Source organism: Salmo salar, chromosome 19, assembly GCF_965601325.2.
Source record: "Salmo salar chromosome 19, fSalSal1, whole genome shotgun sequence".
Classification (NCBI taxonomy): Eukaryota; Metazoa; Chordata; class Actinopteri; order Salmoniformes; family Salmonidae; genus Salmo; species Salmo salar.
In genome coordinates this window covers 4352813-4380410 of record NC_138309.1, presented here as the reverse complement: position 1 = coordinate 4380410, position 27598 = coordinate 4352813, and the positions used below count along the sequence as shown (strand labels likewise).

Sequence of the window (27598 nt, the reverse complement as noted above, 5' to 3'; positions counted from 1 at the left end):
ACATCAGAAGAGTTACAGGGTGTCTTGAGTGATGGTGTCCTGCCCTTTCAGGCTGTTGGCCTGAAGTAGGACAAGACAGGTTTAAATATTGGAGTAGGGTGTTGTGTTTTTAACAAATTTAGGGTAAAATGGTAGGGTATTTGTTTATTTATTTGACTTTTTTCGAGCAAAGTATAACCTCATCAAAAAAGGCCACCATGAAGCAGGATTTGGTTTTTAAGGGACTTCGAGTGTAACACAAATAAATTTGTTCCTCAGTACTTTATTTTAATCTACACATGTTATAATTGATAGTGAAGGTTAACCTCACGGATGCTTTGAATTAATATTTTATAAAATATTTTATATAATCTTGATACATTGTCGAGCAGAGATCATTGCAATGGGCACGCGATATAGGAACCATTTATCCTCATTTGCTTCTAGGGGAAGGTCATAGAGTGAGCTCAAACCGGAATTTACTGTCATCAAAACTGAAAATCCGGTTTCTTTTTTTTAGATGTTTTAGTCCATTCAAATTAGCTCTGGAGGAGGCAGTTGCTTTGCTCGAACTCTATTTAGTTATTATGGTCATTTCATTCTCATGGGCTGTTTATTTTCTGTTCGTTTCTAAACCTGTAATGGGGAGATATTAGATTGTTTCAAATGAAAAGAAGCAGATCTACATCACCCGGACTTGGCTAACGTTTACCTGCATTTTAAGTCTATGTGCATGTCACATTCAGAAGTGAAATGGTGAGTGTTACTTGTAATATACATGTAGCTACTATTTGATAAATATATGAGCCATATAGTGAATGTTATTGGAAGTTAACGAAGCTGTCAATGTCCAATTTGTTTTAATCCCCACACAGAGCGTTGGGTTCTCTTGACCTAATTCACCAGCTATCTGAAGTTTTTCGGACGGCAGAATGGACTTCTCAAAATTTCTGGACGATGATTTCGATGTGAAGGACTGGGTGAATGGGGCTTTCAAGATGCAGAAGGATGCGCCTGGGAAGGCAGATGCGCACGCGGCGACGCTGGTCATGAAACTGCAGGTGTTCATCCAAGAAGTTAACAATGCAATAGAGGGTAACCAAAGATTTGTTTAACTAACTTTAACCTATGGGTTAACTGTGACGTGGGACATACTCCGTTAATGCCACTTCGATACAGCTACGACCTGAAGTGATTTTCGTAGCAGGTTAACGGTTCATTTTCGTTAACCCTTTTCCTAACATCCTAGCTAATTCCCCTAATCTGCCTTGGAAAAAGTAACTTCCTGTCATAGCTGAATCGAAGTGGCGTGAAAAGAGTGTTTCACACTGTGACGGGACATATACTCGGGGTTGGACTGCTCATTAGGCAGGATTAGGCTGCCATCTATGGCAGCAGGTTGATGAGGGCGGCAGAGAAACTGAACAAGATACACCAACAACACATGCAACCTCACACAATTCTGCCCAAAAACAAGGACAATTTCGCTCAACCAGTGTCATTTGCACATTTTTGGTGAGTGCTGATACCGCCATGTGATAACTGGTGCCCAAAGGCAGGGAAACAAAAATCTAACATAAATCATGTAGCAGATATAGCATATGGTAGAAAGAGTATGTGGCCTTTTCTGTATAAAATGTAATGAGATGGAAACTTTTTACATCATGTTGGTTAATCAGATTGAATAGCCTAACCTAAATGGTGCCCAGTCAATGAAAAAATATGCTGACATGTTAATAAACAAGTAAAATGGACAATATGGAATGGACAATCAGGCTACTCACAACTGCTGTCCAGGAGATTCCTCCTGTGGGTTAATTGTCATGATCAGTAGTTTCAAGTTTGTATCAGTACATTTTTTTTTTTAAGAGCTGCTCATAGCAAAAAAGCGAATACTTCTGTATTTCCCACTGTGTAAACACATTGCAAATAGGCTCAGGATAACTCCTGATAAAGTTGGGTTGCAGATATTCAGATCTTAAATAGCCACATTGATTAGTCACAGGAATCAGGACTAATAAAGCCAATGCAACGGACTGATTTACAAACAGTGAGCCTACCACATGGATGGGCATTCCAAAAATGATATTGCAGGCAGACATGGTAGGCTACATCCCAGTAAGAACGGGCTGACGTCTTTTTTTTTGGTCCTGTCTGGACCTGCCTTTTTTGGGGTGTTTTACAAACGCTAGGCCTACAACATAGATGGGCATTCCTAAAATGTAATTTCAGCTGACACTGTAGGCTGTATCTTAGTAAGCACGGACCGACACTGACGCCTTTTGGATGTCTTTTTTTTTTTTAATTGTATGTAGTCCGGACCAGCCTTGATTTCCCACATCCATGGACGTTAGTTTTTGGTCTGAGATTCTAAATTTGCAGGGGGTGGCAATTTTTTGTCTCACCTAGGTCGGCGAGGACCGGCCCTGCGTATGCTGAACAAAATAATAAAGCAACATGTAAATCTTATTTCTCTCAAATGTTGTCCACAAATTTGTTTACATCCCTGGGTTATGGTATGGGCAGGCATAAGCTACGGACAACGAGCACAATTGCATTTTATCGATGGCAATTTGAATGCACAGAGATACCGTGACGAGATCCTGAGGCCCATTGTTGTGCCATTCATCTGCTGCCATCACCTCATGTTTCAGCATGATAATACACAGCCCCATTTTGCAAGGATCTGTACACAATTCCTGGATGCTGAAAATGTCCCAGTTCTTCCATGGCCTGCATACTCACCAGACTTGTCACCCATTGAGCCTGTTTGGGATGAACTGGATCAACGTATCAACGTGTACGACAGCGTGTTCCAGTTCCCGCCAATATCCGGCAAGTTCACACAGCCATTGAAGAGGAGTGGGACAACATTTCACAGGCCACAATCAACAGCCTGATCAACTCTTTGCAAAGGGGATGTGTCGTGCTGCATGAGGCAAATGGTGGTCACACCAGATACTGACTGGTTTTCTGATCCACGCCCCTACCTTTTTTTAAGGTATCTGTACATCTGTATTCCCAGTCATGTGAAATCCATAGATTAGGGCCTAATTAATTCATTTCAATTGACTGATTTCCTTATATGAACTGTAACTCGGTAACATCACAAGCAGATGTTTTCACCACATCAAATTGGGGGGAATTGCACATAGTTTTTACCTCAGATTGGTGATGTTTAAAGTCAACAAAATTACACAATCAGTTGCTTAAAACAGATCAATATTTTTTGTACTCTTGATTTTTGTCATACGGGCTGGGGTCGCAGTACTTAGAACGCAGGTATAATTTTCTTTCTGAAATGGCATGGATCATTCAGGATGGTCTCTATAAAAGTCACTGGCCACACCAATAGTTGACTGTCAAATCAGTTTATGACTTAAATAGCAGCCAACTGTTGTCACTGTTGATATCTTATGGCGGGTCGTGATTCGTTGAGGATAACTTACTGAAAGTGGTTTCTTACCTTTTCCGTGGTGGCAGCCTTCTGAAATCAACATCTGCCATTCATCTAACCAACCATGTATAGGTTCTTCCATGTGGCCTTTTGGGTGTAGCACTTTTTAAACTGTTCAATCGTTTACCCCCCTGTTCTATTGATTTCAGCGTGATATCACACAAAAAGTGTTGCGTTACACTTACGTTATGTTAGCAACCCACTTAAATCAAAATGCAACACTTCAATATGTAGTTAGCTGTCTTCTACAAATTGTTCTCTAATCAGTGGTGCACACATTATTCCCAGATTCCGTGTGGTTTTTGAGCTGTGTTAGTTTTAACAGGACGTGCAACCTCATCTCCCCCTCTCACGCAATTGATTTCAATGTGACAATCGATGACTGTTTTATAGAAGTGTTGCCTTTCTCCAATATCAAAATTCAACGTTCCAAAATGGAGCTGACTGTGTTCTGCAGGTTGTCCTCTAACCAGTGATGTAAAAATATCTCCAGTTGCTATGTCTTTTTTGAGTTGTTGTGGTAGTTTCAACAGCGCATATCCCCCCCCCCAACCGATTGTGTGATTTATTGCCATTTGTGCATGTTCAGTTTAAGGTGCTGCCATTGAAGTAATATGATTACTGTTGTTGCGCATGTACACTACCGTTCAAAAGTTTGGGGTCGCTTAGAAATGTCCTTGTTTTTGAAAGAAAGCACTTTCTTTTTTTTTGTCCATTTTAAAATAACATCAAAAGGATCAGCAATACAGTGTAGACATTGTTAATGTTGTAAATAACTATTGTAGTTGGAAACGGCAGATTTTTATTAATGGAATATCTGCATAGGCGTACAGAGGCCCATTATCAGCAACCATCACTCCTGTGTTCCAATGGCACGTTGTGTTAGCTAATTCAAGTTTATCATTTTAAAAGGCTAATTGATCATTAGAAAAACATTTTGCAATTATGTTAGCACAGCTGAAAAGTGTTCTTCTGATTAAAGAAGCATCAGCATTTGTGGGTCCGATTACAGGCTCAAAATGGCCAGACACAAAGAACTTCCTTCTGAAACTCGTTGGTCTGTTCTTGTTCTGAGAAATTAAGGCTATTCCATGCGAGTATTTGCCAAAGAACTGAAGATCTCGTACAACGCTGTGTACTACTCCCTTCAGAGAACAGCACAAACTGGCTCTCACCAGAATAGAAAGAGGAGTGGGAGGCACAACTGAGCAAGAGGGCAAGTACGTTAGTGTGTCTAGTTTGAGAAACAGACCTTCATTAAATAGTACCTGCAAAACACCAGTCTCAACATCAACAGTGAAGAGGCGACTCCGGGATGCTGGCCTTCTTTTGAATGGGATTCTGGCCCCAAACTTTTGAACGGTTGTGTATGTCTAGATAGTACATTTTATTTTTAGGTTTTCAATATCACAAAATGTTTTTGCATATTGATTTGGACATTTTAAAACTGTGACATGGGGCTATTTTTCAATGTCTTGTCAACAGGAAGCAGCGACACCATTTTCAACTTAAGTTTTAGGATTTTAAATGGAACTTTCAACATTCATTTCCAATGGTATTGTACTTCATGAGGCAAAAACTGCTGTGTGAGTCCAAAAACGGGAAGTGATTGATCAATTTTGATGACATACTAGAAATCACCAAAACGGGTTTGCCCTGCCTAGACATACTCTAATTATTGTGTTTCATGTTACTGTATTGCTGCCTGTTCCACAAAGCTATTAAGGAAGTAAAGTATTCCAGGTTCAGTTGTTAACTGAACTGGAAGAACCAAGAGTCATAGGATACATATTCCTAACTAATTAAATGTAATTCCTTTATCTCAGTCAGTGCAGATCTACCTCTTCCATCTGACTTGGCACTGGCAGTTGTGTTGTGGTACCAATGCCATGTCGCCAGCTTCTCTGACTATTTACGGACACAACAGAAAACATTTTGGAATTATATTTCAGATAGTAGTAACCAGGCCCTGCAGAACATGCCCAGAGTGCTGCGGGATGTGGAGGCTCTTAAGCAGGAGGCGTCGTTCCTGAAGGAGCAGATGGTCCTGGTCAAGGAGGACATTAGGAAGTTTGAGCAGGACACTGTACAGTCCATGCAGGTATAGAGGTTATTTACAGTGGCAAGAAAAAATATGTGAACCCTTTGGAATTACCTGGAGTTCTGCCTAAATTTTACATCAAATTTGATCTGAGCTTCATTTAAGTCGCAACAATAGACAAACGCAATGTGGTTAAACTAATAACACACACATGATTGTATTCAATATAGACAAGAAAAATACATAATTTTAACATTCACAGTGTAGGTTTGAAAAAGTATGTGAACCCCTAGGCTAATGACTTCTCCAAAAGCTAATTGGAGTCAGAAGTCAACTAACCTGGAGTCGAATCAATGAGACGAGATTGGAGATTTTGGTTAGAGCTGCCCTGCCCTATAAAAAGCACTCACAAAATGTCAGTTTGCTATTCACAAGAAGCATTGCCTGATGTGAACCATTCCTTAAACAAAAGAGATCTCAGAAGACCTAAGATTAAGAATTGTTGCCTTGCATGAAGCTGGAAAGGGTAACTAAAGTATCTCTAAAAGTCAGTTCACTTTAAGACAAATTGTCTATAAATGGAGAAATTTCAGTACTGTTGCTAATCTCCCTAGGAGTGGCCGTCCTGCAAAGATGACTGCTCAATGAGGTTAAGAAGAATCCTAGTGTGTCAGCTAAAGACTTACAGAAATCTCTGGAAGATGCTAACATCTCGAATCTACAATACGTAAAACACTGAACAAGAGTGGTGTTCATGGGAGGACACCATGGACGAAGCCACTGCTGTCCAAACAAAGGATTACCTGGATGTTACACAGCGCTACTGGCAAAATATTCTGTGGACAGATGAACCTACAGTTGTGGAGTTTGGAAGGAACACACAACACTGTGGGGAGGAAAAAAAGGCACAGCACACCAACATCAAAACCTCATCCCGGTAGCCTAGTGGTTAGTGTGTTGGACTAGTAACCGGATGGTTGCAAGATCGAATCCCCGAGCTGACAAGGTAAAAATCTGTCGTTCTGCCCCTGAACAAGGCAGTTAACCCACTGTTCCTAGGCCGTCATTGAAAATAAGAATTTGTTCTTAAGTGACTTGCCTAGATAAATAAAGGTAAAATAAAAAAATCTAAAATAAAAATCCCACTGTAAACTATGGTGGAGAGGGCATCATGGTTTAGGGCTGCTTTGCTGCCTCAGGGCCTGGACAGCTTGCTATCATCGACGGAAAAATGAATTCCCAAGTTTATGAAGACATTTTGCAGGAGAATATGAGGCTATCTTGTCTGACATTTGAAGCACAACAGAAGTTAAGTGATGCAACAGGACAACAACCCAAAAGACAGAAGTAAATCAACAACAGAATGGCTTGAACAGAAGAAAATACGCCTTCTGGAGTGGCCCAGTCAGTCCTGACCTCAACCCGATTGAGATGCTGTTGCATGACTTCGAGCGGTTCACACCAGATATCCAAAGAATATTGCTGAACTGAAACAGTTTTGTAAAGCGGAATGGTCCAAAATTCCTCCTTACTGTTGTGCAGGTCTGATCTGCAACTACAGAAAACGTTTGGTTAAGGTTATTGCTGCCAAAGGAGGGTCAACCTGTTGTTAAATCCAAGGCTTCCCATACTTTTTCCAACCTGCACTGTGAATGTTTACACGGTGTGTTCAATAAAGACATGCACAATTTATAATTGTTTGTGTGTTATTAGTTTAAGCAGACTGTGTTTGTCTATTGTTGTGACTTAGATGAAGATCAGAGAAAATGTTCTGACCAATTTATGCAGAAATGCAGGTAATTCTAAAGGGTTCACATACTTTTTCTTCCCACTGAATATTACAAATACACAGACAGACTGGGTGAAGGGACTTGTACTAAGCAAAGACCCATAACACAGATGCAGCACAGTCCGTTCATGGCCACATACACAGGCACATAATACTCTACGATCTAGCACCTGGACAGGATATCATACTATCCAAATAGTATAACAAGCTCACAATGTGCAAAATATGAATTGTATGTTTTACTATTCTTGATTCTGTGCTGCAGGTCTTGGTGGAGCTTGATCAGGTCAAGTCTCGCATGCACCTGGCTGCCGATGCACTACAGGAAGCAGACAAATGGAGCACACTCAGTGCAGACATTGAGGAGACCTTCAAGACACAGGTGGCGTCAAACTCCCTCTAAAACTTTTGCTCTCCTATCCTGTGATATAGAACACTGGCAATTCACTCTTTGTACAGATTTAATACATTTAGGATTCAGAATGATTATTTTATTGGGTACAATAAAATAATTGGGCACATTTTATTTATGACAATATTATTCTTGTTCTACAAAGAGCACTACACATCCTGCCTTTTTGGTGTTCTTTAATAGTATGAGAGATCCCAAAATTCTAACTCCTCAAAAGGCAGAACTACATATTTATGTTCGGTGGTATAGAGTCAGGGTAGAGATCCCACATTTATGGGAAGCCATAGGGTCTACTGATTTTAATTTCAAATAAAATGGTATTTGTCGCATGCACCGAATACAGTGGGTGTGGATTTGTGTCGGTATGCATGTGTGTTTGTGTTGTCATGTGTGTTATGTGCGTGCGTATGTGAATGGATCTGGGTTTTGTGTCAGTGTCATGTGTATGTGTGAGGGACACCTGCTCATTCCTTGACAGATACTGACCAGGTGAATCCAGGTAAAAGCTATGATCCCTTATTGATGTCACTTGTTAAATCCACTTCAATCAGTGTAGATGAAGGGGAGGATATGGGTTAAAGAAGGATTTTTTAAGCCTTGGGCAATTGAGACGTGGCTTGTGTATGTGTGCTGTTCACATGGTGAATGGCTAAGACAAAATATTTAAGTTCCTTTGAACGGGATATGGTAGTAGGTGCCAGGCGTACCGGTTTGTGTCAAGAGCTGCAATGCTGCTGGGTTTTTCACACTCAACAGTTTCCAGTGTGTATCAAGAATGGTCCACCACCCAAAGGACATCCAGCCAGCTTGACACAACTGTGGGAAGCATTGGAGTCAACATGGGCCAGCATCCCTATGGAACGCTTTCCACACCTTGTAGAGTACATGCCCTGACGAATTGAGGCTGTTCTGAGGGCGGGTGGAGGGGGGGAACGACACAATATTAGGAAGGCATTCTTAATGTTTTGTAGACTTTGTGTATAGTCTTGTGCGTGTGCTTAGTCATTTTGTTTTAACCTAAACCTCCAGCGCTCCCTTGTTCCCCAGGATTTGACAGTGATCTCCTCTAAGCTCACCGCCATGCAGAACAGCCTAGCCATGCTGGTGGATACGCCAGACTACTCTGAGAAATGTGTCTACCTGGAGGCTCTGAAGAACAGGCTGGAGGCCCTGGCCAGCCCCCAGATAGTAGCCACCTTCAATTCCATGTCTGTAGGTAAGATACTGTTTTGTAAAGGATGGGATTGAGAGTTTGAATATTGAATCCGCATTAGTTTAGACATCCTGTTCAGACCATGCCAAGGTCTATGGTGGTTTTCATATACATTGGTCTCCTAAGTAATTGCTGATTAAACTCTTGACTGAATACTGTTGAAATTAAGTGTTTTGCTTTCATCTGAATCCAGTATTTATATTATTTCTAAACTCCTATTTCTCCTCTTCATGCTATTCTTTCCTGTAGACCAAGCCAAGCTGTTTGTGAAAGTCTTCACAGAGATAGACAGAATGCTCCAGCTCCTTGCCTACTACTACAAGTGTCATAAGGTATGTATTGCATTTATCACTGACTAATTTAATCAGTCCCCCCAGGATTTCTCAATGGTTTTTTGTTGTTGTGATATCTGCGGCCAAAAATGCTTAATTTTACGGCGGCATTACAGATTTATGTTTTGATCATGTTCATTTCAAATAAAGCAACTAAAAAGTCGTATGTGCTCAGTTCTAGTATTTTAAGCCGAATAGTCTCCGTCTCTATGCTGCCTGCAGCATGATCTATTTTCTTGCGTGAACACATGATAGACAGTTCTGGAGCCGCTGCGCTGAGCCGGAGGAGTGTAAATCAATCGATTCTTCATTGCGGCCGGAAGTTCAAACAAAAGGAATAATGATTCTCGAGTCAGTAAAACGGGTCATTCAAAAATAATGAATAAATCTCAAGCTGCACATCACTTCAGTCTTCAGTCATGGTGATCTGCTGCTGCTGTGGTGGCTGTTCGGACATAGTTTTCACATGCTTTGCATGACTTTCTCTTGTGTTCCAACACAGGTTGCATGGAGTGTGAAACAATTTGCCCCCACTTTAGCTGTAACTTTTTTCTTGATAAATGAAATGGATTCCTGTTCATTGTTCTGCCTGTCAGTTATCAACCATCAGATTCATTTTTTATTTTTTTTTGTCATTTAGCAGACGCTCTTATCCAGAGCGACTTACAGTAGTGAATACGTAGATTTCATTTCATGCATTTTTTTTTTTTTTTTTTGTACTGGCCCCCCGTGGGAATCGAACCCACAACCCTGGCGTTGCATGCACACACCATGCTGGCGTTGCAAACACCATGCTCTACCAACTGAGCCACAGGGAAGTCCAGATTCACACACTGGCAGGGCAAAAAAGTTTGAGGAGTGGTTTGATGGGGCTGTTTTCTGCGGTAACAGTGGTCGAAATTGCGAACTTTCTTTTGATCTGACCTTTTATGCAGTAAAAGTGCGTGATTGGTCAAAATTACGAGCTCTTTCATAATTTGCATGGTTTGGTTGATTTTTGCATGAATTATACGATCGCGGAATTGCGTAATCCTGGAGGGACTGTAATTGCTAGGGTTTTATGGGGTTTATCTGTAGGAGTGTGTGTTTGTTTCCAGGGTCAGCTGGTGAGTGTGTGGCAGGATCTGTCTCAGAGTGAGCTGAGTCTGAACCAGCAGCTGGCTGAACTCTACGACACCCTGCTCTCCACCTGGCACTCACAGCTACAGTGGAGCAGCCAGGTATGCTCACACAGATGCTGTCTCATACCGTAACACGCACAACAAGGCATCTTTCACACACTTCGTCTCACTGTAAAACGCACAGCTAAGTATCCTCACACTAAGTACAGCAACACACACCCTAGGTATCCTCACACACTCATACCATAAATTATACACCATTTTCATAGCATAACTTACGCTGGTAGGCTGTACAATAAAACACATTTGCCTTTTGCTTTAACGAACATGTCAGCAGAGCTTCAAGGATACACTATATCCATGTTTATTTTGCAGTCTACAGCCTAACCCCATGTCCCCAATTGACTGTGTATCATCTACCCCCCCACCAGGTATTTAAGAACCCGTACGAGGTGGTGACGGTGCTGCTGATCCAGATCCTGGGGGCCATGGTGCCCTCCATCCCTGTGTGTCTGAGCACGGCCATGGAGCGCACCCCCCAGGAGCAGCGGATGGACACCTTGCTGGAGCTCCACCACACCGCTGCCACCTTCGGCAGGAGCCTGGAGCAAGCTATGCTGCCACACCTGGGTCGGTTCACCTGCTACTACTCCTATGTAGTTTTAGGCCTATCATTTGTCTTTAACAGGGACAGTGCATATTAATCAACAAGTCAGTCAATGCTGAGGTGCGAAATAGTGCTGGATTTAGCTAGACAGCTTATTTTCATCCTTAATCAGTTGTCAACAGTGAGAGTGATGATATAGATGTTAATATTGTATTGATAAAAGATTTGGGTTAAATACATGTCAAATCCACAGCTACACAAACATAGAGTTTCAGTTATCTAAAAGCTTAGCAGTAAATGTCCACTCCCCAATTTGATTTATAGTGGATAGTCTGACTAGTCTCTTAACCTCTTGGGGCTAGGTGGGACGCTAGCGTGCCACCCGTGGTGCACTCCATCAACAGCAGGTGCATTTCAAGAGCGGCAAATTTGAATCCAAATAAATGTCAAAATTCAAATTTTTCAAAAATACAACTATGTTACACCATTTGAAAGATAAACATCTCCTTAATCTAACCACGTTTTACGATTTCAAAAAGGTTTTACGGCGAAAGCATAAATTTAGAGTATGTTAGGACAGTACATTTACAAGAGTTGTGTGTAATGTTTTGTCAAGTCAAAGACAGGGTCACCAAAACCATAAAACCAGCTAAAATGATACACTAACCTTTTACAATCTCCATCAGATGACACTCCTAGGACATTATGTTAGACAATGCATGCATTTTTAGTTCTATCAAGTTCATATTTATATACAAAAACAGCGTTTTACTATGGCATTGATGTTGAGGAAATCGTTTCCCTCCAATAACCGGCAGTCAAGTCAGCGTCACAAATTAAATAATTAAAATTAGAAAACATTGGTAAAATATTATATTGTCATTTAAAGAATTATAGATTTACATCTTTTGAACGCAATCAACTTGCCAGATTTAAAAATAACCTTACTGGGAAATCACACTTTGCAATAATCTGAGCACTGTGCCCAGAAAAATACGCGTTGCGATACAGACTAGACGTCATGTTGGGGAGATCTAAAATCGAAAATACTATGTAAATAATCCATTACCTTTGATTCTCTTCATCAGATGTCACTTCCAGGTATCACAGGTCCATAACGAATGTAGTTTTGTTCAAAAAAGCTCATCATTTATGTCCAAAAATCTCCGTCTCGTTAGCACATGATGTAAGCCAGCCGGACTTCTCGTCATGAACGAGGGGAAAAAATATATTTCCGTTCGTTCAAACATGTCAAACGTTGTATAGCATAAATCATTAGGGCCTTTTTTAACCAGAACATGAATAATATTCAAGGTGGACGAATGCATAGCCTTTTATAACGTATTGGAACGAGGGTACCCAACATGAAGTAGCGCGCCAGGTGTCTAATGGGACATCACCGTTCCATGGCTCTTGTTCGGTCAGATCTCCCTCCAGAAGACTCAAAACACTTTGTAAAGGCTGGTGACATCTAGTGGAAGCAATAGGAAGTGCCAAAATATTCCTAAACCCCTGTGTTTTTCAATGGGATAGGTTTAAACTCAATACAACACATCAGGTATCCACTTCCTGTCAGAAAATGTCTCAGGGTTTTGCCTGCCAAATGAGTTCTGTTATACTCACAGACACCATTCAAACAGTTTTGGAAACTTTAGAGTGTTTTCTATCCATATATAATAAGTATATGCATATTCTAGTTACTGGGTAGGATTAGTAACCAGATTAAATCGGGTACATTTTTTTTATCCAGACGTGCAAATGCTGCCCCCTAGACCCAACAGGTTAACCTGTTGGGGCTAGGGGGGAGTATTTTCACGGCCGGATAAAAATCGTACCCGATTTAAACTGGTTACTACTCTTTTCCAGAAACGAGAATATGCATACTATTAGTAGATTTGGATAGAAAACACTCTAAAGTTTCTAAAACTGTTTGAATGGTGTCTGTGAGTATAACAGAACTCATATGGCAGGCAAAACCTGAGAAGATTACAAGCAGGAGGTGCCCTGTCTGCGATTTTGTAGTTCTGCTTTTGCTTGTCTATCGAAACTACAGTATCCGTGGGGTTATGTTGCACTTTCTAAGGCTTCCATTGGCTCTCTAAAGCCGCCAGAAAGTGGATTGGGGCGCCACCTGTCTCTGGGCAAAGTATAGGAGCTCTGATTTTCAGTGGTCTGCCTGAGGACAAAGGGAATGGAAATGCTCGTTCACGCGAGATCACCATTTTTTTCTTTCCCTCTTGAATGAATACAACGTTGTCCGGTTGGAATATTATCACTATTTTACGAGAAAAATCGCATAAAAATTGATTTTAAAACATCGTTTGACATGCTTCTAAGTACGGTAAAGGAACATTTTGAATTTTTTTGTCACGAAATGCGCTCGCGCGTTACCGTTTGGATAGTGACCTGAACGCACGAACAAAACGGAGATATTTGCACATAACTATGGATTATTTGGAACCAAAACAACATTTGTTGTTGAAGTAGAAGTCCTGGGAGTGCATTCTGACGAAGAACAGCAAAGGTAATCCAATTTTTCTAATAGTAATTCTGAGTTTACTGAGCCTCGACGTTGGCGGGTGTCTGAATAGCTAGCCGTGATGGCCGAGCTATGTATTCAGAATATTGCAAAATGTGCTTTTGCCGAAAAGCTATTTTAAAATCTGACACCGCGATTGCATACAGGAGTTCTGTATCTATAATTCTTAAAATAATTTATGTATTTTTTTTTACGTTTATCATGAGTAATTTAGTAAATTCACCGGAAGTTTTGGGTGGGTATGCTAGTTCTGAACATCACATGCTAATGTAAAAAGCTGTTTTTTGATATAAATATGAACTTGATTGAACAAAACATGCATGTATTGTATAACATAATGTCCTAGGAGTGTCATCTGATGAAGATCATCAAAGGTTAGTGCTGCATTTAGCTGTGGTTTGTGTTTTTGTGTCATATATGCTTGCTTTGAAAATGGCTGTGTGATTATTTCTGGCTGGGTACTCTCCTGTCATAATCTAATGTTTTGTTTTCGCTGTAAAGCCTTTTTGAAATCGTACAATGTGGTTGGATTAACGAGAGTCTTATCTTTCAAATGGTGTAAAATAGTCACATGTTTGAGAAATTGAAGTTTAATGCATTTAAGGTTTTTGTATTTTGCGCCACGGTCTTCCAGTGGCTGTTGAATAGAGTGCTCACGTCCTACGTTTCCCATAGATGTTAAGGTGCCCTTGATTTGGCTTGACGTTTGCACTTTTGGGACTATTCCATAGGTAACATAATTATAGTAGGGAAACTAAAGTAAATGCAGCTCAAGTATTTGAAAGATCTGGTCATTACATGTTTATAATGACTAATGAATTGTAATGATGTATAAGGATGAATCCTGACTTTAGCTCCACCCACGAAATTCAAACTTTTCCTTAGGACTGATGTTAAGTGAGCGATTTGGGGGGGAAAATCCGGTGCTCACTGTTCAGACCTCAAGGTACTGTAGACTTACATTGTGGTTGTACCTCTCAGGTGAGAACAACTTGCTGAAGGTGAATGAGCTGGTCAGTTCCCTGTACGACCCCTACAAACCCTACCAGCTGCAGTATGGAGACCTGGAGAAGTCCCACCTCCTCATCCAGATCAGCGCCATGCCCCTGGTGAGAGACACGTACAGTCAGGTCCGAAATGATTGGCACCCTTGATAAAGATGAGCAAAAAAGGCTATAAAATAAATAATACAATTACTGAGATATATTGTATGCTCAAAACAATTTGAACATTTGTATTTTATACTAAAACAATTGAAAAAGAAAATAAATATTATATATATATATATATATATATATATATATATATATATATATATATATATATATATATATATATATATATATATATATATATATATATATATATAGACCAAATTAATGTCCCTCTTGTTTTCAATACCTCACCTTGCGACAAAGACACTGAGCCTTTTTGTAAAATGTTTTATGAGATTGGAGAACACATTGGGAGGGAACTTTGACCATTTCCCCCATACAGAATCTTTCCAGATCCTTGATATCCTTCGTCTGCGCATATATGACTACCCTCTTCAATTCAAACCACAGGTTTTTTTAATGGGGTTCAAGTCCGGAGATTGAAATGGCCATTGCAAACTGTTTATTTTGTGGTTAATTAAACATGTCTTCGTGGATTTTGTGCTTGGGGTTATTATCTTGCGGCCTAGTTTCAGCCTCCTGGCAGAGGCAACCAGGTTATCTAAAATGTCCTGGTACTAGGTCAAGTTCATGATTCCGTTGACCTTAATAAGGGCCCCAGGACCAGTGGATGCAAAATAGCCCCATAACATCAAAGATTCACTACCATATTTTAGGCATCGCATTTGCAAAAAAATATACAGTGGAACAGATTGGGTAGTGAAACACACACTCGGCCCTCTGATTGGACTAGCAAACTGCCAATCAGCACAGGTCGGGTGAGCTAGCGAACAGGGAGAGTTGATTTCCATAAATATGCTTGTGACTCAAATAATAGTGACTTGGTCCCACCTAGGTTTTATGCAGTATTTATCAAGGGTGGCAATAATTTGGGACCTTACTGTACGTACCAACATAGGGTTGGGCGGTACACTGTATCTACCGTATGCCGGGGTATTTTGAAAACCCATGGTATGATTTTCAATACCGTAGAAACGTATTTTCTTAAGTGTTTTATTACATTTTAATTTTTATTTAGACTTGTAAGTAAATACCTGTAATCAACTTGTGCATTTGCTTACAAGATAAAGCAGATTGCGTTCTTCATTTCACCTGTTACATAATTTTGCAGCTTGCTGGTAATTTCCCAAAACAAATGTTGTTTTTTTACAGCTAGTGCACAACGAGAGTTACTGTGCAGCATGGCGGAGGTGATCAAGTTTACACACTACTAAATGTTTACCAGCTAGATACAGTATCTTATATTAATAAGTTAAATGTGCTTAATACTCTCCAGTTGTGTATTCTTTGCTAACTTGCTAGTTATCTCAGTATCCTCAGCATAGAATCCCCTCCTGGATCAAGATCCCTGGTGTCTAATATTTGTTTTGTGTGTGCAGCAAACTGTTTTTAGACTTTTGAGGTATTACTTTATGAGCTGGGTTGTCTGTCCTTGCAATTAGTTTGTTCGCTTTCGCTCGTTAGCATTTAGCTAGCAACTGCAATGGGAATTTCAAATCAGATTTTATTGGTCACGTGCCGAATACAACCGGTGTAGACCTTACCGTGAAATGCTTACTTTCAAGCCCTTAACCAACAATGCAGTTTTAAGAAAATATTTACAAACTAAAGTAATTATTTTATATATATATATATATATATATATATATATATATCATAATGAGGCTATATACAGGGGGTACCGGTACTGAGTCAATGTGCAGGGGTACAGGTTAGTGAAGGTAATTTGTACAAGTAGGTAGGGTTAAAGTTACTGCATAGATATTAAACTGCGAGTAGCAGCAGTGTAAAAACAAAGGGGGGGAGTGTGTCACTGCAAATAATTGTTCAGCACTCTTATGGCTTGGTGGCAGAAGCTGTTAAGGAGCCTTTGGACCTAGACTTGGTGCTCTGGTACCGCTTGCCGTGAGAGAACAGTCTATGAGTTGGTTGACTGGAGTCTTTGACAATTTTTCGGGCCTTCCTCTGATACCACCTAGTGTATATAGGTCCTGGATGGCAGGAAGCTTAGTCCCAGTGATGTACTGGGCTATATGCACTACCTTCTGAAGTGCCTTACGGTTGTATGCAGAGCAGTTACCATACCTGGCGGTGATGCATTGACTTGTTAGTGTTTTGTTTGCATTCTGATAACGTTCATTAGGCTTTTTTTGTGTGCAGTGCTGGTAATACCATATACCCCGGTATGGCACAAGGGTGGTATGAAAATCTGGATACCGCCCAACCCTATACAGACACAGACACACACACACACACACACACACACACACCCCAACCCTGATACAATGGTAATTTCATATTTTAGTGTCATACCTGGGTAGGCAGGTGGAAAGGACCATGTGACCATTGACTGTGTTCCTCTTTCCTTCTCTCTTCATTACACTTTCTCTCCTCTCTCTCCCTCTACCTCTTTCTCCTTATCACCCTCCCTCTATCAGGAGCGTGGGGAGGTGATAGACTGTGTGGAGGAGCTGAGTCACTCAGTGGGGAAGCTGTTTGGCCTGGCCAGTGTTGCTGTGGACCGCTGTGCCAAATTGACCGACGGCCTGGCCGTGTGTGGCCTCCTCAAGGCCCTCAAAGCCCTCTTCACCAAGTAATTATACACTACAGTTCATACTTGTATGTATACACTACAGTTCATACTTGCACACACTTAATTACACTACACAGCTACACAGTACACAGCTACAAAGTACAAACACTTACAGTGGGGTACGAGTTATTGACACCCTTGATAAAGATGAGTAATAATGACTGTATAACCAACATAATTTAAATACTGAGCTATGTTGTATGCTTTAAAAAATTCAGAAATTATTTTATACTAATACAATTGCTCAGTGAAAGATATTTAGTTTTACCCTTTATACTCATACACATGAGTTGAAAATGGCAGTTTTGGGCAGTGGCTGTACAGTTGCATGCTATACATGACGTCAGACATGCTCTGCACAGCGCTGTATGAATTTCCTTGTCAAAGCCTAACACTGTAAGATTGTATTTTATAACTTAGCTAGTTATGTTGGCAGTATAATAACCTTTCAAACCATGCCCACCTGACCCAGATTGTGATTTATACTGGACCGTTTCTGGATTGCGTAAAGAACAACAGTAATTGTGTGATGACGGGATGCAGGGTTGTGTTCAAAACAAAATACCTACAAGTGTGCTTTCTATAATTCCTCAATGGCACAAGTAGGAGAGCTTAAAAAAGCACCTCTCCCTGACCAAATCTCTAATACCCACATGTTTCAAGCAGACCACCTTAGGCCCTGTGCCCAAGAATGCAAAGGTAACCTGCCTAAATGACTACCGCCCCGTAGCACTCATGTCGGTAGCCATGAAGTTCTTTGAAAGGTTGGTCATGGCTCACATTAACACCATCGTCCTGGAAACCCTAGACCCATTCCAATTCGCACACCGCCCCAACAGATCCGCAGATGACGCAATCTCAATCTCCACACTCCCCTTTTCCACCTGGACAAAAGCAACACCTATGTGAGAATGCTGGTTATTGACTACAGCTCGGTGTTCAACACCATAGTGCTCACAAAGCTCATCACTAAGCTAAGGACCCTGGGACTAAACACTTCCCTCTCCAACTGGATCCTGGACTTCCTGATGGGCTGCCCACAGGTGGTAAGGGTAGGCAACAACACATCTGCCATGCTGATCCTCAACACCGGGGCCTCTCAGGGGTGTGTGCTTAGTCCCTTCCTGTACTCCCTGTTCACCCACGACTGCGTGGCCAAGCACGACTCCAACACATCATTGTTTGCTGATGACACAAGTGGTAGGCCTGATAACCGACAATGATAAGACAGCCTATAGGGAGGAGGTCAGAGACCTGGCAGTGTGGTGCCAGGACAACAACCTCTCCCTCAACATGAGCAAGACAAAGGAGATGATCGTGGACTACAGGAAAAGGAGGGCCAGGCAGGCCCCCATTAACATTGACGGGGCTGTAGTGGAGCGGGACAAGAGATTCATGTTCCTTGGTGTCCACATCACCAACAAACTATCATGGTCCAAACACCAAGACAGTCGTGAAGAGAGGCACGACAACACCTTTTCCCCCTCAGGAGACTGAAAAGATTTGGCATGGGTCCCCAGATCCTCATAAAGTTCTACAGCTGCACCACATTTACATTTACGTCATTTAGCAGACCCTCTTATCCAGAGCGAATTACAAATTGGTGCATTCACCTTATGATATCCAGTGGAACAACCACTTTACAATAGTACATCTATATCTTTTTGGGGGGAGGGTTAGAAGGATTACTTAATCCTATCCCAGGTATTCCTTTAAAGAGGTGGGGTTTCAGGTGTCTCCGGAAGGTGGTGATTGACTCCGCTGTCCTGGCGTCGTGAGGGAGCATGTTCCACCATTGGGGTGCCAGAGCAGTGAACAGTTTTGACTGGGCTGAGCGGGAACTGTGCTTCCGCAGAGGTAGGGAGGCGAGCAGGCCAGAGGTGGATGAACGCAGTGCCCTTCTTTGGGTGTAGGGACTGATCAGAGCCTGAAGGTACGGAGGTGCCGTTCCCCTCACAGCTCCGTAGGCAAGCACCATGGTCTTGTAGCAGATGCGAGCTTCAACTGGAAGCCAGTGGAGTGTGCGGAGGAGCGGGGTGACGTGAGAGAACTTGGGAAGGTTGAACACCAGACGGGCTGCGGCGTTCTGGATGAGTTGTAGGGGTTTAATGGCACAGGCAGGGAGCCCCGCCAACAGCGAGTTGCAGTAATCCAGACGGGAGATGACAAGTGCCTGGATTAGGACCAGCGCCGCTTCCTGTGTAAGGCAGGGTCGTACTCTTCGAATGTTGTAGAGCATGAACCTACAGGATCAGGTCACTGCCTTGATGATAGCGGAGAACGACAGGGTGTTGTCCAGGGTCACGCCAAGGCTCTTAGCACTCTGGGAGGAGGACACAATGGACATGCAGAGATGCGATTCTCCATCTGGTTATCAGAAGGGGGAAAGGAGAAGATTAATTGTGTGTCGTATGCGTAGCAATGATAGGAGAGACCATGTGAGGATATGACAAGAGCCAAGTGACTTGGTGTATGAGAATAGGAGAGGGCCTAGAACTGAGCCCTGGGGGACACCAGTGGTGAGAGCACGTGGTGCAGAGACGGATTCTCGCCACGCCACTTGGTAGGAGCGACCTGTCAGTTAGGACGCAATCCAAGAGTGAGCCGCGCCAGAGATGCCCAACTCGGAGAGGGTGGAGAGGAGGATCTGATGGTTCACAGTATCAAAGGCAGCAGATGGGTCTAGAAGGATGAGAGCAGAGGAGAGAGAGTTAGCTTTAGCAGTGCGGAGAGCCTCCGTGACACAGAGAAGAGCAGTCTCAGTTGAATGACCAGTCTTGAAACCTGACTGATTTGGATCAAGAAGGTCATTCTGAGAGAGATAGCAAGAGAGCTGGCCAAGGACGGCACGCTCAAGAGTTTTGGAGAGGTAAGAAAGAAGGGATACTGGTCTGTAGTTGTTGACATCGGAGGGATCGAGTGTAGGTTTTTTGAGAAGGGGTGCAACTCTCGCTCTCTTGAAGACGGAAGGGACGTAGCCAGCAGTCAAAGATGAGTTGATGAGCGAGGTGAGGTAAGGGAGAAGGTCTCCGGAAATGGTCTGGACCATTTGAGAGCATCCTGACCGGTTGCATCACCGCCTTTTTAATGGCAACTGCTCGTCATCTGACCGTGTGTGTCTGTATAGGGTTGGGCGGTATCCAGATTTTCATACCTTCATACCATCCTTGAAATGTTTTTGACAAAAATGAAAACACAAATCAGGCCAAACTCTTTTGGTCCTTTAAAAACCTGCTGTATGTAAAATATTGTATGCTATAGCTTCGAAAATAAATAAATGTCACTCTGGATGACAACATAATGACGTTAGTGTCCAACAGTAGGGCTGTTTTCCTAAAGAACTTAAATCTGCTTCATGTTTTGTTTCCTTGCCACGATACTGATATCGTCCCGTATTTTCCTTGAATGTTCTTACCCTGGATATATTCTGTAACATGATATTTTCAGAATTTGTTATCAACAAATGCTGCAAAAAGTACAGTAAATGTAAAATTCACATAAAATCAACAGTGTAATGTCTGGATTCAGTCTTGTCAGGTGAACTGTTGTGTCCTCACCTTTTGGTCTAATAATTTTACCCATACTCTCAAATCCAATTTTATTGGTCACGTGTCGAATACAACAGGTGTAGACTTTACAGTGAAAGGCTTACTTATGAGCCAATTCCCAAAGTCCGTTTTAAAGGTAAGTCCAATATTTGCTAAAGAAAAGGTAACAAAATAAAAACAATCACGAGGCTATATCGAAGTAGTATGAGTACCAAGTTAATGTGCAGAGGATCCAGGTAGTTGAGGAATACAGTTTGTACAGTTGAAGTCGGAAGTTTACATACACCTTAGCCAAATATATTTAAAATCAGTTTTTCACAATTCCTGACATTTTTAAACCTAGTAAAAATTCCCTGTCTTAGGTCAGTTAGGATCACCTTTATATTTTAAGAATTTCAAATGTCAGAATAATAGAGGGAATGATTTATTTCAGCTTTTATGTCTTTCATCACATTCCCAGTGGGTCAGAAGTTTACATGCACTCAATTAGTATTTGGTAGCATTGCCTAAATTGTTTAACTTGAGTCAAACGTTTCGGGTAGCCTTCCACAAGCTTCCCACAATAAGTTGGGTGAATTTTGGCCCATTCCTCCTGACAGAGCTGGTGTAACTGAGTCAGGTTTGTAGGCCTCCTTGCTCGCACACGCTTTTTCAGTTCTGCCCACACATTTTCTATGGGATTGAGGTCAGGGCTTTGTGATGGTCACTCCAATACCTTGACTTTGTTGTTCTTAAGCCATTTTGTCACAACTTAGGAGGTATGCTTGGGGTCATTGTCCATTTGGAAGACCCATTTGCGACCAAGCTTTAACTTCCTGACTGATGTCTTGAGATGTTGCTTCAATATATCCACAGCATTTCCCTTCCTCATGATGCCATCTATTTTGTGAGGTGCACCAGTCCCTCCTGCAGCAAAGCACCCCCACAACATGATGCTGCCAACCCCGTGCTTCACAGTTGGGATGGTGTTCTTCGGCTTGCAAGCCTCCACCTTAATGATGGTCATTATGGCCAAACAGTCCTATTTTTGTTTCATCAGACCAGAGGACATTTGTCCAAAAACTACGATCTTTGTCCCCATGTGCAGTTGCAAACCATAGTCTGGTGGTTTTGGAGCAGTGGTTTCTTCCTTGCTGAGTGGCCTTTCAGGTTATGTCGGTATATGACTCGTTTTACTGTGGATATAGATACTTTTGTACCTGTTTCCTCCAGTATCTTCACAAGGTCCTTTGCTGTTGTCCTGGGATTGATTTGCACTTTTCGCACCAAAGTACGTTCATCTCTAGGAGACAGAACGCGTCTCCTTACTGAGCGCTATGACGGCTGCGTGGTCCCATGGTGTTTATACTTGTGTACTATTGTTTGTACAGATGAATGTGGTACCTTCAGGGGTTTGGAAATTGCTCCCAAGGATGAACCAGAGTTGTGGAGGTGTACAATTCTTTTTCTGAGGTCTTGGCTGATTTCTTTTGATTTTCCCATGATGTCAAGCAAAGAGGCACTGAGTTTGAAGGTAGGCCTTGAAATGCATCCACAGGTACACCTCCAATTGACTCAAATGATGTCAATTAGCCCATCAGAAGCTTCTTAAGCCATGACATCATTTTCGGGAATTTTCCAAGCTGTTTAAAGGCACAGTCAATTTAGTGTATGTAAACTTCTGACCCACTGGAATTGTGAAATAATCTGTCTGAAAACAATTGTTGGAAAAATTACTTGTCATGCACATTAGATGTCCTAACCGACTTTCCAAAACTATAGTTTGTTTACAAGAAATTTGTGGAGTGGTTGAAAAACAAGTTTTAATGACTCCAACCTAAGTGTCTTTAAACTTCCGACTTCAACTGTACATGTGGGTAGGGGTAAAAGAGACTAGGCAATCAGGATATATAATAAACAGAGTAGCAGCAGTGTGTATGTGTGTGTGCTGGAGTGTCAAGGTAGTGTATATGTGAGTGTGGGTAGAGTTTAGTGGGTGTGCATAGAGCCAGTGCAAGCGAGTCGGTGCAAAACAATTTAAGATAAATAATACGAGGGTCAAAGCAAATTGTCCAGGTAGCCATTTGATTAGCTGTTCAGCAGGCTTGGCGGTAGAAGCTGTTCAGGTTCCTTCAGACTTGGCGCTCTAGTACTGCTTGTAGTGTGGTAGCAGAGCGAACAATCTGTGATTTGGCTGGTAGGAGTCTTTGACAATTTTTTGGGCCTTCCTGACACAGCCTGGTATAGAGGTCCTGGATGTCAGGGAGTTCGGCTCCAGTGATGTACTGGGCCGTACGTACTTCCCTCTGTAGCACCTTGGGGTTCTTAAAGTTGGATGCCAAGCAATTGCCATACCAAGCAGTGATGCACCCAGTCAAGATGATCTCTATATTGCAGCTGTCTAACTTTTTGAGGATCTGAGGGCCATGCCAAATTTGTTCAGCTTCCTGAGTGGGAAAAGGCGTTGTCGTGCCCTCTTCACGACTGTGTTGGTGTTTTTGGACCATGATTAGGTCCTTAGTGACGTAGACACCGAGGAACTTGAAGCTCTTGCCCTGCTCCATTACAGTCCACAATAAGCTTGTTTGTCTTGCCCATGGTGAGGGAGAGGTTGTTGTCCTGGCATTACTCTGCCAGGTCTCTGACCTCCTCCCCATAGGCTGTCTGAGCTTCGGTGATCAGGCCTGCCACTGCCGTATCGTCTGCAAATTCAATGATGGTGTTGGAGTCGTGGGTGAACAAGGAGTACAGGAATGGACTAAGCACGCACCCCTGGGAGGCGCTGGCATTCTTAGGTACAGGGACTATGATGGTTTGCTTGAAACATGTAGGTATTACAGACTCGGTCAGAGAGAGGTTGAAAATGTCAGTGAAGATACTTGCCAGCTGGTCAGCGTGTGCTCTGAGTATGTGTCCTGGTAATCTGTCTGGCTCTACAGCCTTTAGAATGTTAACCTGTTTAAAGGTCTTACTTAGATCGGTAACGGAGAGAGTTATCATACAGTCATCCATAACAGCTGGTGCTCTCACACATGGTTCAGTGTTAGTTGCCTTGAAGCATGCATAGTAGTGCATTGGCACGTGTGGTAGGCTCACATCACTGGGCAGCTCTTGGCTGGGTTTCTGTTTGTATTCAGTGATAGTTTGCAAGCCCTGCCACGTCTGACGAGCATCAGAGCCGGCCACAGGGCACTGTGGGGACAACGTCATTGATGCACTTATTAATGAAGCCAATGACTGGGGACTGTATCAGTCTTCTGGGAAGGCTTTCCGCCAGATGTAGGAACATTGCTGCGAGGGCTTTCTTCCATTCAACCACAAGAGCATTAGCGACGTCGGGCACTGATGTTGGGCGATTAGACCTGGCTCGCAGTTGGCGTTCGATGGGGTTGAGGTCAGGGCTCTGTGCAGGCCAGTCAAGTTCTTCCACACCGATCTCGACAAACCCTTTCTGTATAGACCTCGCTTTGTGCATTGTCATGCTGAAACAGGAAATGGCATTCCCCAAACTGTTGCCACAAAGTTGGAAGCACAGAATTGTCTAGAATGTCATTGTATGCTGCAGCGTTAAGATTTCCCTTCCTTGGAACTAAGGGGCCTAGCTCAAACCATGAAAAACAACCCCAGTGTCACAGGCTGAGGGGCGTCGCTGTTGGCCCCGGGCTGAGGGGCGTCGCTGTTGGCCCCGGGCTGAGGGGCGTCGCTGGAGAGTGGGGAGACTTACAGGAGACTGGGTGCGCAGAGCAGGCACGGGGCACACTGGGCCGTGGAGGCGCACCGGAGGTTTGGAGCTTAGGGCTGGCACACCCCGTCCTGGCTGGATGGTCACTGTAGCCCGGCACGGGCAGAGCGCTGGCACAGGGTGAACTGGGCTGTGCTGGAGAATGAGGGCTGTCGTGCGTAGAGCAGGTGCAGGGTAAGCTGGGCCGAGGAGACACACTGGAGACCAGATACGTTGTGCCGGCGCACTTCTCCCTGGCTGCCGGCCAACTCTCGCACAACAACGTTGAGGAGCCTGTACCGACTTCACCGGACTGTGCGTGCGTATGGGCGAGAGAGTGCGCATCACCCCGTAATGCATCGCTCGCCCCTCTGCACGCCTGCTCTGTCGTGCCCTCTCCGCCAGTACCTCCCTCCGGAATCTCTCATCAAGCTCCGTGCTTGACTCCATGACTGGCTCCGGTTTGGGGGGGCTGCTCCTCAGCCTCCTCTTGCCGTCCCAGCCGTTCCTCCCATTATCGCCGTTCCGCCCTCGCTGCCTCTATCTCCTCCGGCGGGCGGCGATACTTTCCCGGCTTTGTCCACTGTCCTGCCCCATCTAGTATCTCCTCCCAGGTCCATGACTCCAAATGCCTCCTCCCACGCTGCTTGGTCTTCTTATGGTGGGTGGTTCTGTCACAAGCGTCGAAGGGATTAGACCAAGGCGCAGCGTGTATAGTGCTCATTCTTCCTTTTAATGAAAACATTTCAAATACAAAATAACAAACGACCAACAGTTCCGTCAGGTAACAACAACTAAACGGAAAACAACCACCCACAAAACCCAAAGGAAAACAGGCTGCCTAAGTATGGCTTCCAATCAGAGACAATGAAAGACACCTGCCTCTGATTGGAAACCATACTCGGCCAAACATAGAAAACAAAACATAGAAAACTAGAACAAATTCCCCTAGAACAAAAAACCCCCAAACCACACAAAACAATCCCCCTGCCACGCCCTGACCATACTACTATGCCATATGACCCTTTTTTCCCGGTCAGGACGTGACACCCAGACCATTATTCCTCTTCCACCAAATGTTACAGTTGGCACTATGCATTCGGGCAAGTAGCGTTCTCTTGTCATCTGCCAAACCCAGATTCGTCCATTGGAATGCCAGAGTCCAATGGCGGTGAGCTTTACACCACTCCTAGAGCATGGTGGTCTTAGGCTTGGCCATGGAAACCCATTTCATGAAGCTACCGACAAACAGTTCTTGTTCTGACATTGCTTTCAGAGGCAGTTTGGAACTCGGTAGTGAGTGTTGCAACCGAGGACAGGTGATTATTTTTTTATATATTATTTTTTTTATATATATTTTTTTTGTTGAGTTATACACTTCAGCACACGGTGGTACCGTTCTGTGAGCTTTGTGGCTGAGCCGTTGTTGCTCCTACACGTTGCCACTTCTCAATAACAACACTTACAGTTGAGCGGGGCAGCTCTAGCAGGGCAGAAATTTGACAAACTGACTTGTTGGAAAGGTGGCATCCTATGGCGGTGCCACGTTGAAAGTCACTGAACTCTTCAGTAAGAATATTCTACAGAAATTGTTTGTCTATGGAGATTGCATGGCAATGTAGAGTATGTTATCGGATTAATCCTGGAACATATTCCAGTATGTGCATGCGAAACAGTCCGGTAGCTTAGCATCCGCTTCATTGGACCACTTCCTTATTAAGCATGTCGTGGAAATTCTTACACACGGACACTCAAAGTCAATCTTAATGAATCATTGTTTATTGTCAGCGCGCTGGTGTTTTTATAAAAAAATATATTTTTATACAGATTCATTTAAATTGACTTACTGAAATCAGTTGCCGTCTCTCAATTGGTCATGGATGATGTGTCTCCTCCTGGGCAGCTCACATTAATGGTCTGGTCTGGATGGGTCCTCGTCCTCTTTTGGTCAGACGGGAATTTCCTTCACGCTTCATTAAATGCGCCACCGGTTTTCCTCGCAGACCCTCACTGGAAAGCTCCGCAGGCAGATTCAATCATGCTGTTCGTTGACGCCAAATTTTCATGGAAATTCTTACACAGGGACACTCAGTAAATCTTAAATGAATCATTGTTTATTGTCAGCGAGCTGGAGAGGTTCCAACCAACTCAATTCACCATAGTACACATGTCAATCAGGAGCTCTTCTGGGCAGTCCCAGCAGTTGTCTTATGTACGGCTATACACAGACAAGTTATATTTGCGTGATTTAGCATGATTAATTCATCATTACTGCTTTTGTTTTATTCATGTGACCGACCAATACTGTTTCATAACATGTGACAGACCAACACCTCACGAGGCTTCTCTTTAAGCTGAGACAGATATATTTAGTTTGTTCTCAAAGCAAGGTCTGGGTATACTGCCAAATTGCAGCTACTGATAAGAGGAGGATTTGTTCAGTCAACCACTTGCATGAACACAGAAAATGTTTTATAGAACAGCACATGAATAGAACACAGAAATTAGTTTAAGAAAAGCACAAACATTAAAATCTCCATTACACTGGTACTTCATGTTTTTAATTTTTGCTTGTCAGCAGGAATCGGGAGGATAGAGTTATGGTCAAAGGGAGGGAGAGCATTGTATGCGTTTCTGTGTGTGGAGTAAAGGTGATCAATTGTATTAGTATAAAATAATATAATTTCCCCCCCCCCAAAATGTGCATACAATAACTGATTCATATTATTTATTTTATTCAGTCATTATTGCTCGTCTTTACCATCGGTGTTAATTATTTCAGACCCCACTGTATATACTACACAGTAAATGTGAATATTCCTGTTGACTTTGCCCTCATTTCCCTCACATATGTGTCTTGGCCATATTTTCCACAGGTATGTGTCAGACTTCTCCACCACTCTGCAGTCAATCAGGAAGAAGTGCAGGTTGGAGGACACGCCCAGTGCTGCTGTGTTCCAAGAGGACTGGACCGCCTTCCAGAACTCTGTCAGGTGGGTTTTGTGCAAACCGAAACCAAACTCTGCTGACTCTATTTTCCTTTGCCCATTGTAATTTCAGGACGGTTCCAACAACTATGGTTAATGTATAAC

General features: G+C 42.8%; 1 protein-coding gene across 4 annotated transcripts in view; it reads left to right on the top strand.

The window, feature by feature from the left end:
- The first annotated feature begins 441 nt into the window (after nt 1–441).
- Nucleotides 442–27598, top strand: part of LOC106578298 (conserved oligomeric Golgi complex subunit 7) — a 43168-nt gene continuing 16011 nt past the window's right edge. Inside the window, exons 1-11 of one of the 4 annotated variants that reach the window (XM_014156971.3) lie at nt 442–735; nt 855–1074; nt 5389–5537; nt 7532–7648; nt 8726–8894; nt 9141–9223; nt 10321–10443; nt 10776–10974; nt 14472–14599; nt 17104–17258; nt 27383–27499. In XM_014156971.3, the coding sequence (XP_014012446.2) occupies nt 912–1074; nt 5389–5537; nt 7532–7648; nt 8726–8894; nt 9141–9223; nt 10321–10443; nt 10776–10974; nt 14472–14599; nt 17104–17258; nt 27383–27499 (1403 nt within the window). In that variant the 5' untranslated portion in view covers nt 442–735; nt 855–911. Of the gene's footprint in view, nt 736–854; nt 1075–5388; nt 5538–7531; nt 7649–8707; nt 8895–9140; nt 9224–10320; nt 10444–10775; nt 10975–14471; nt 14600–17103; nt 17259–27382; nt 27500–27598 lie in introns of those variants that run through there. The other 3 variants (XM_014156970.3, XM_045701995.2, XM_014156972.3) reach the window with 3 other exon arrangements.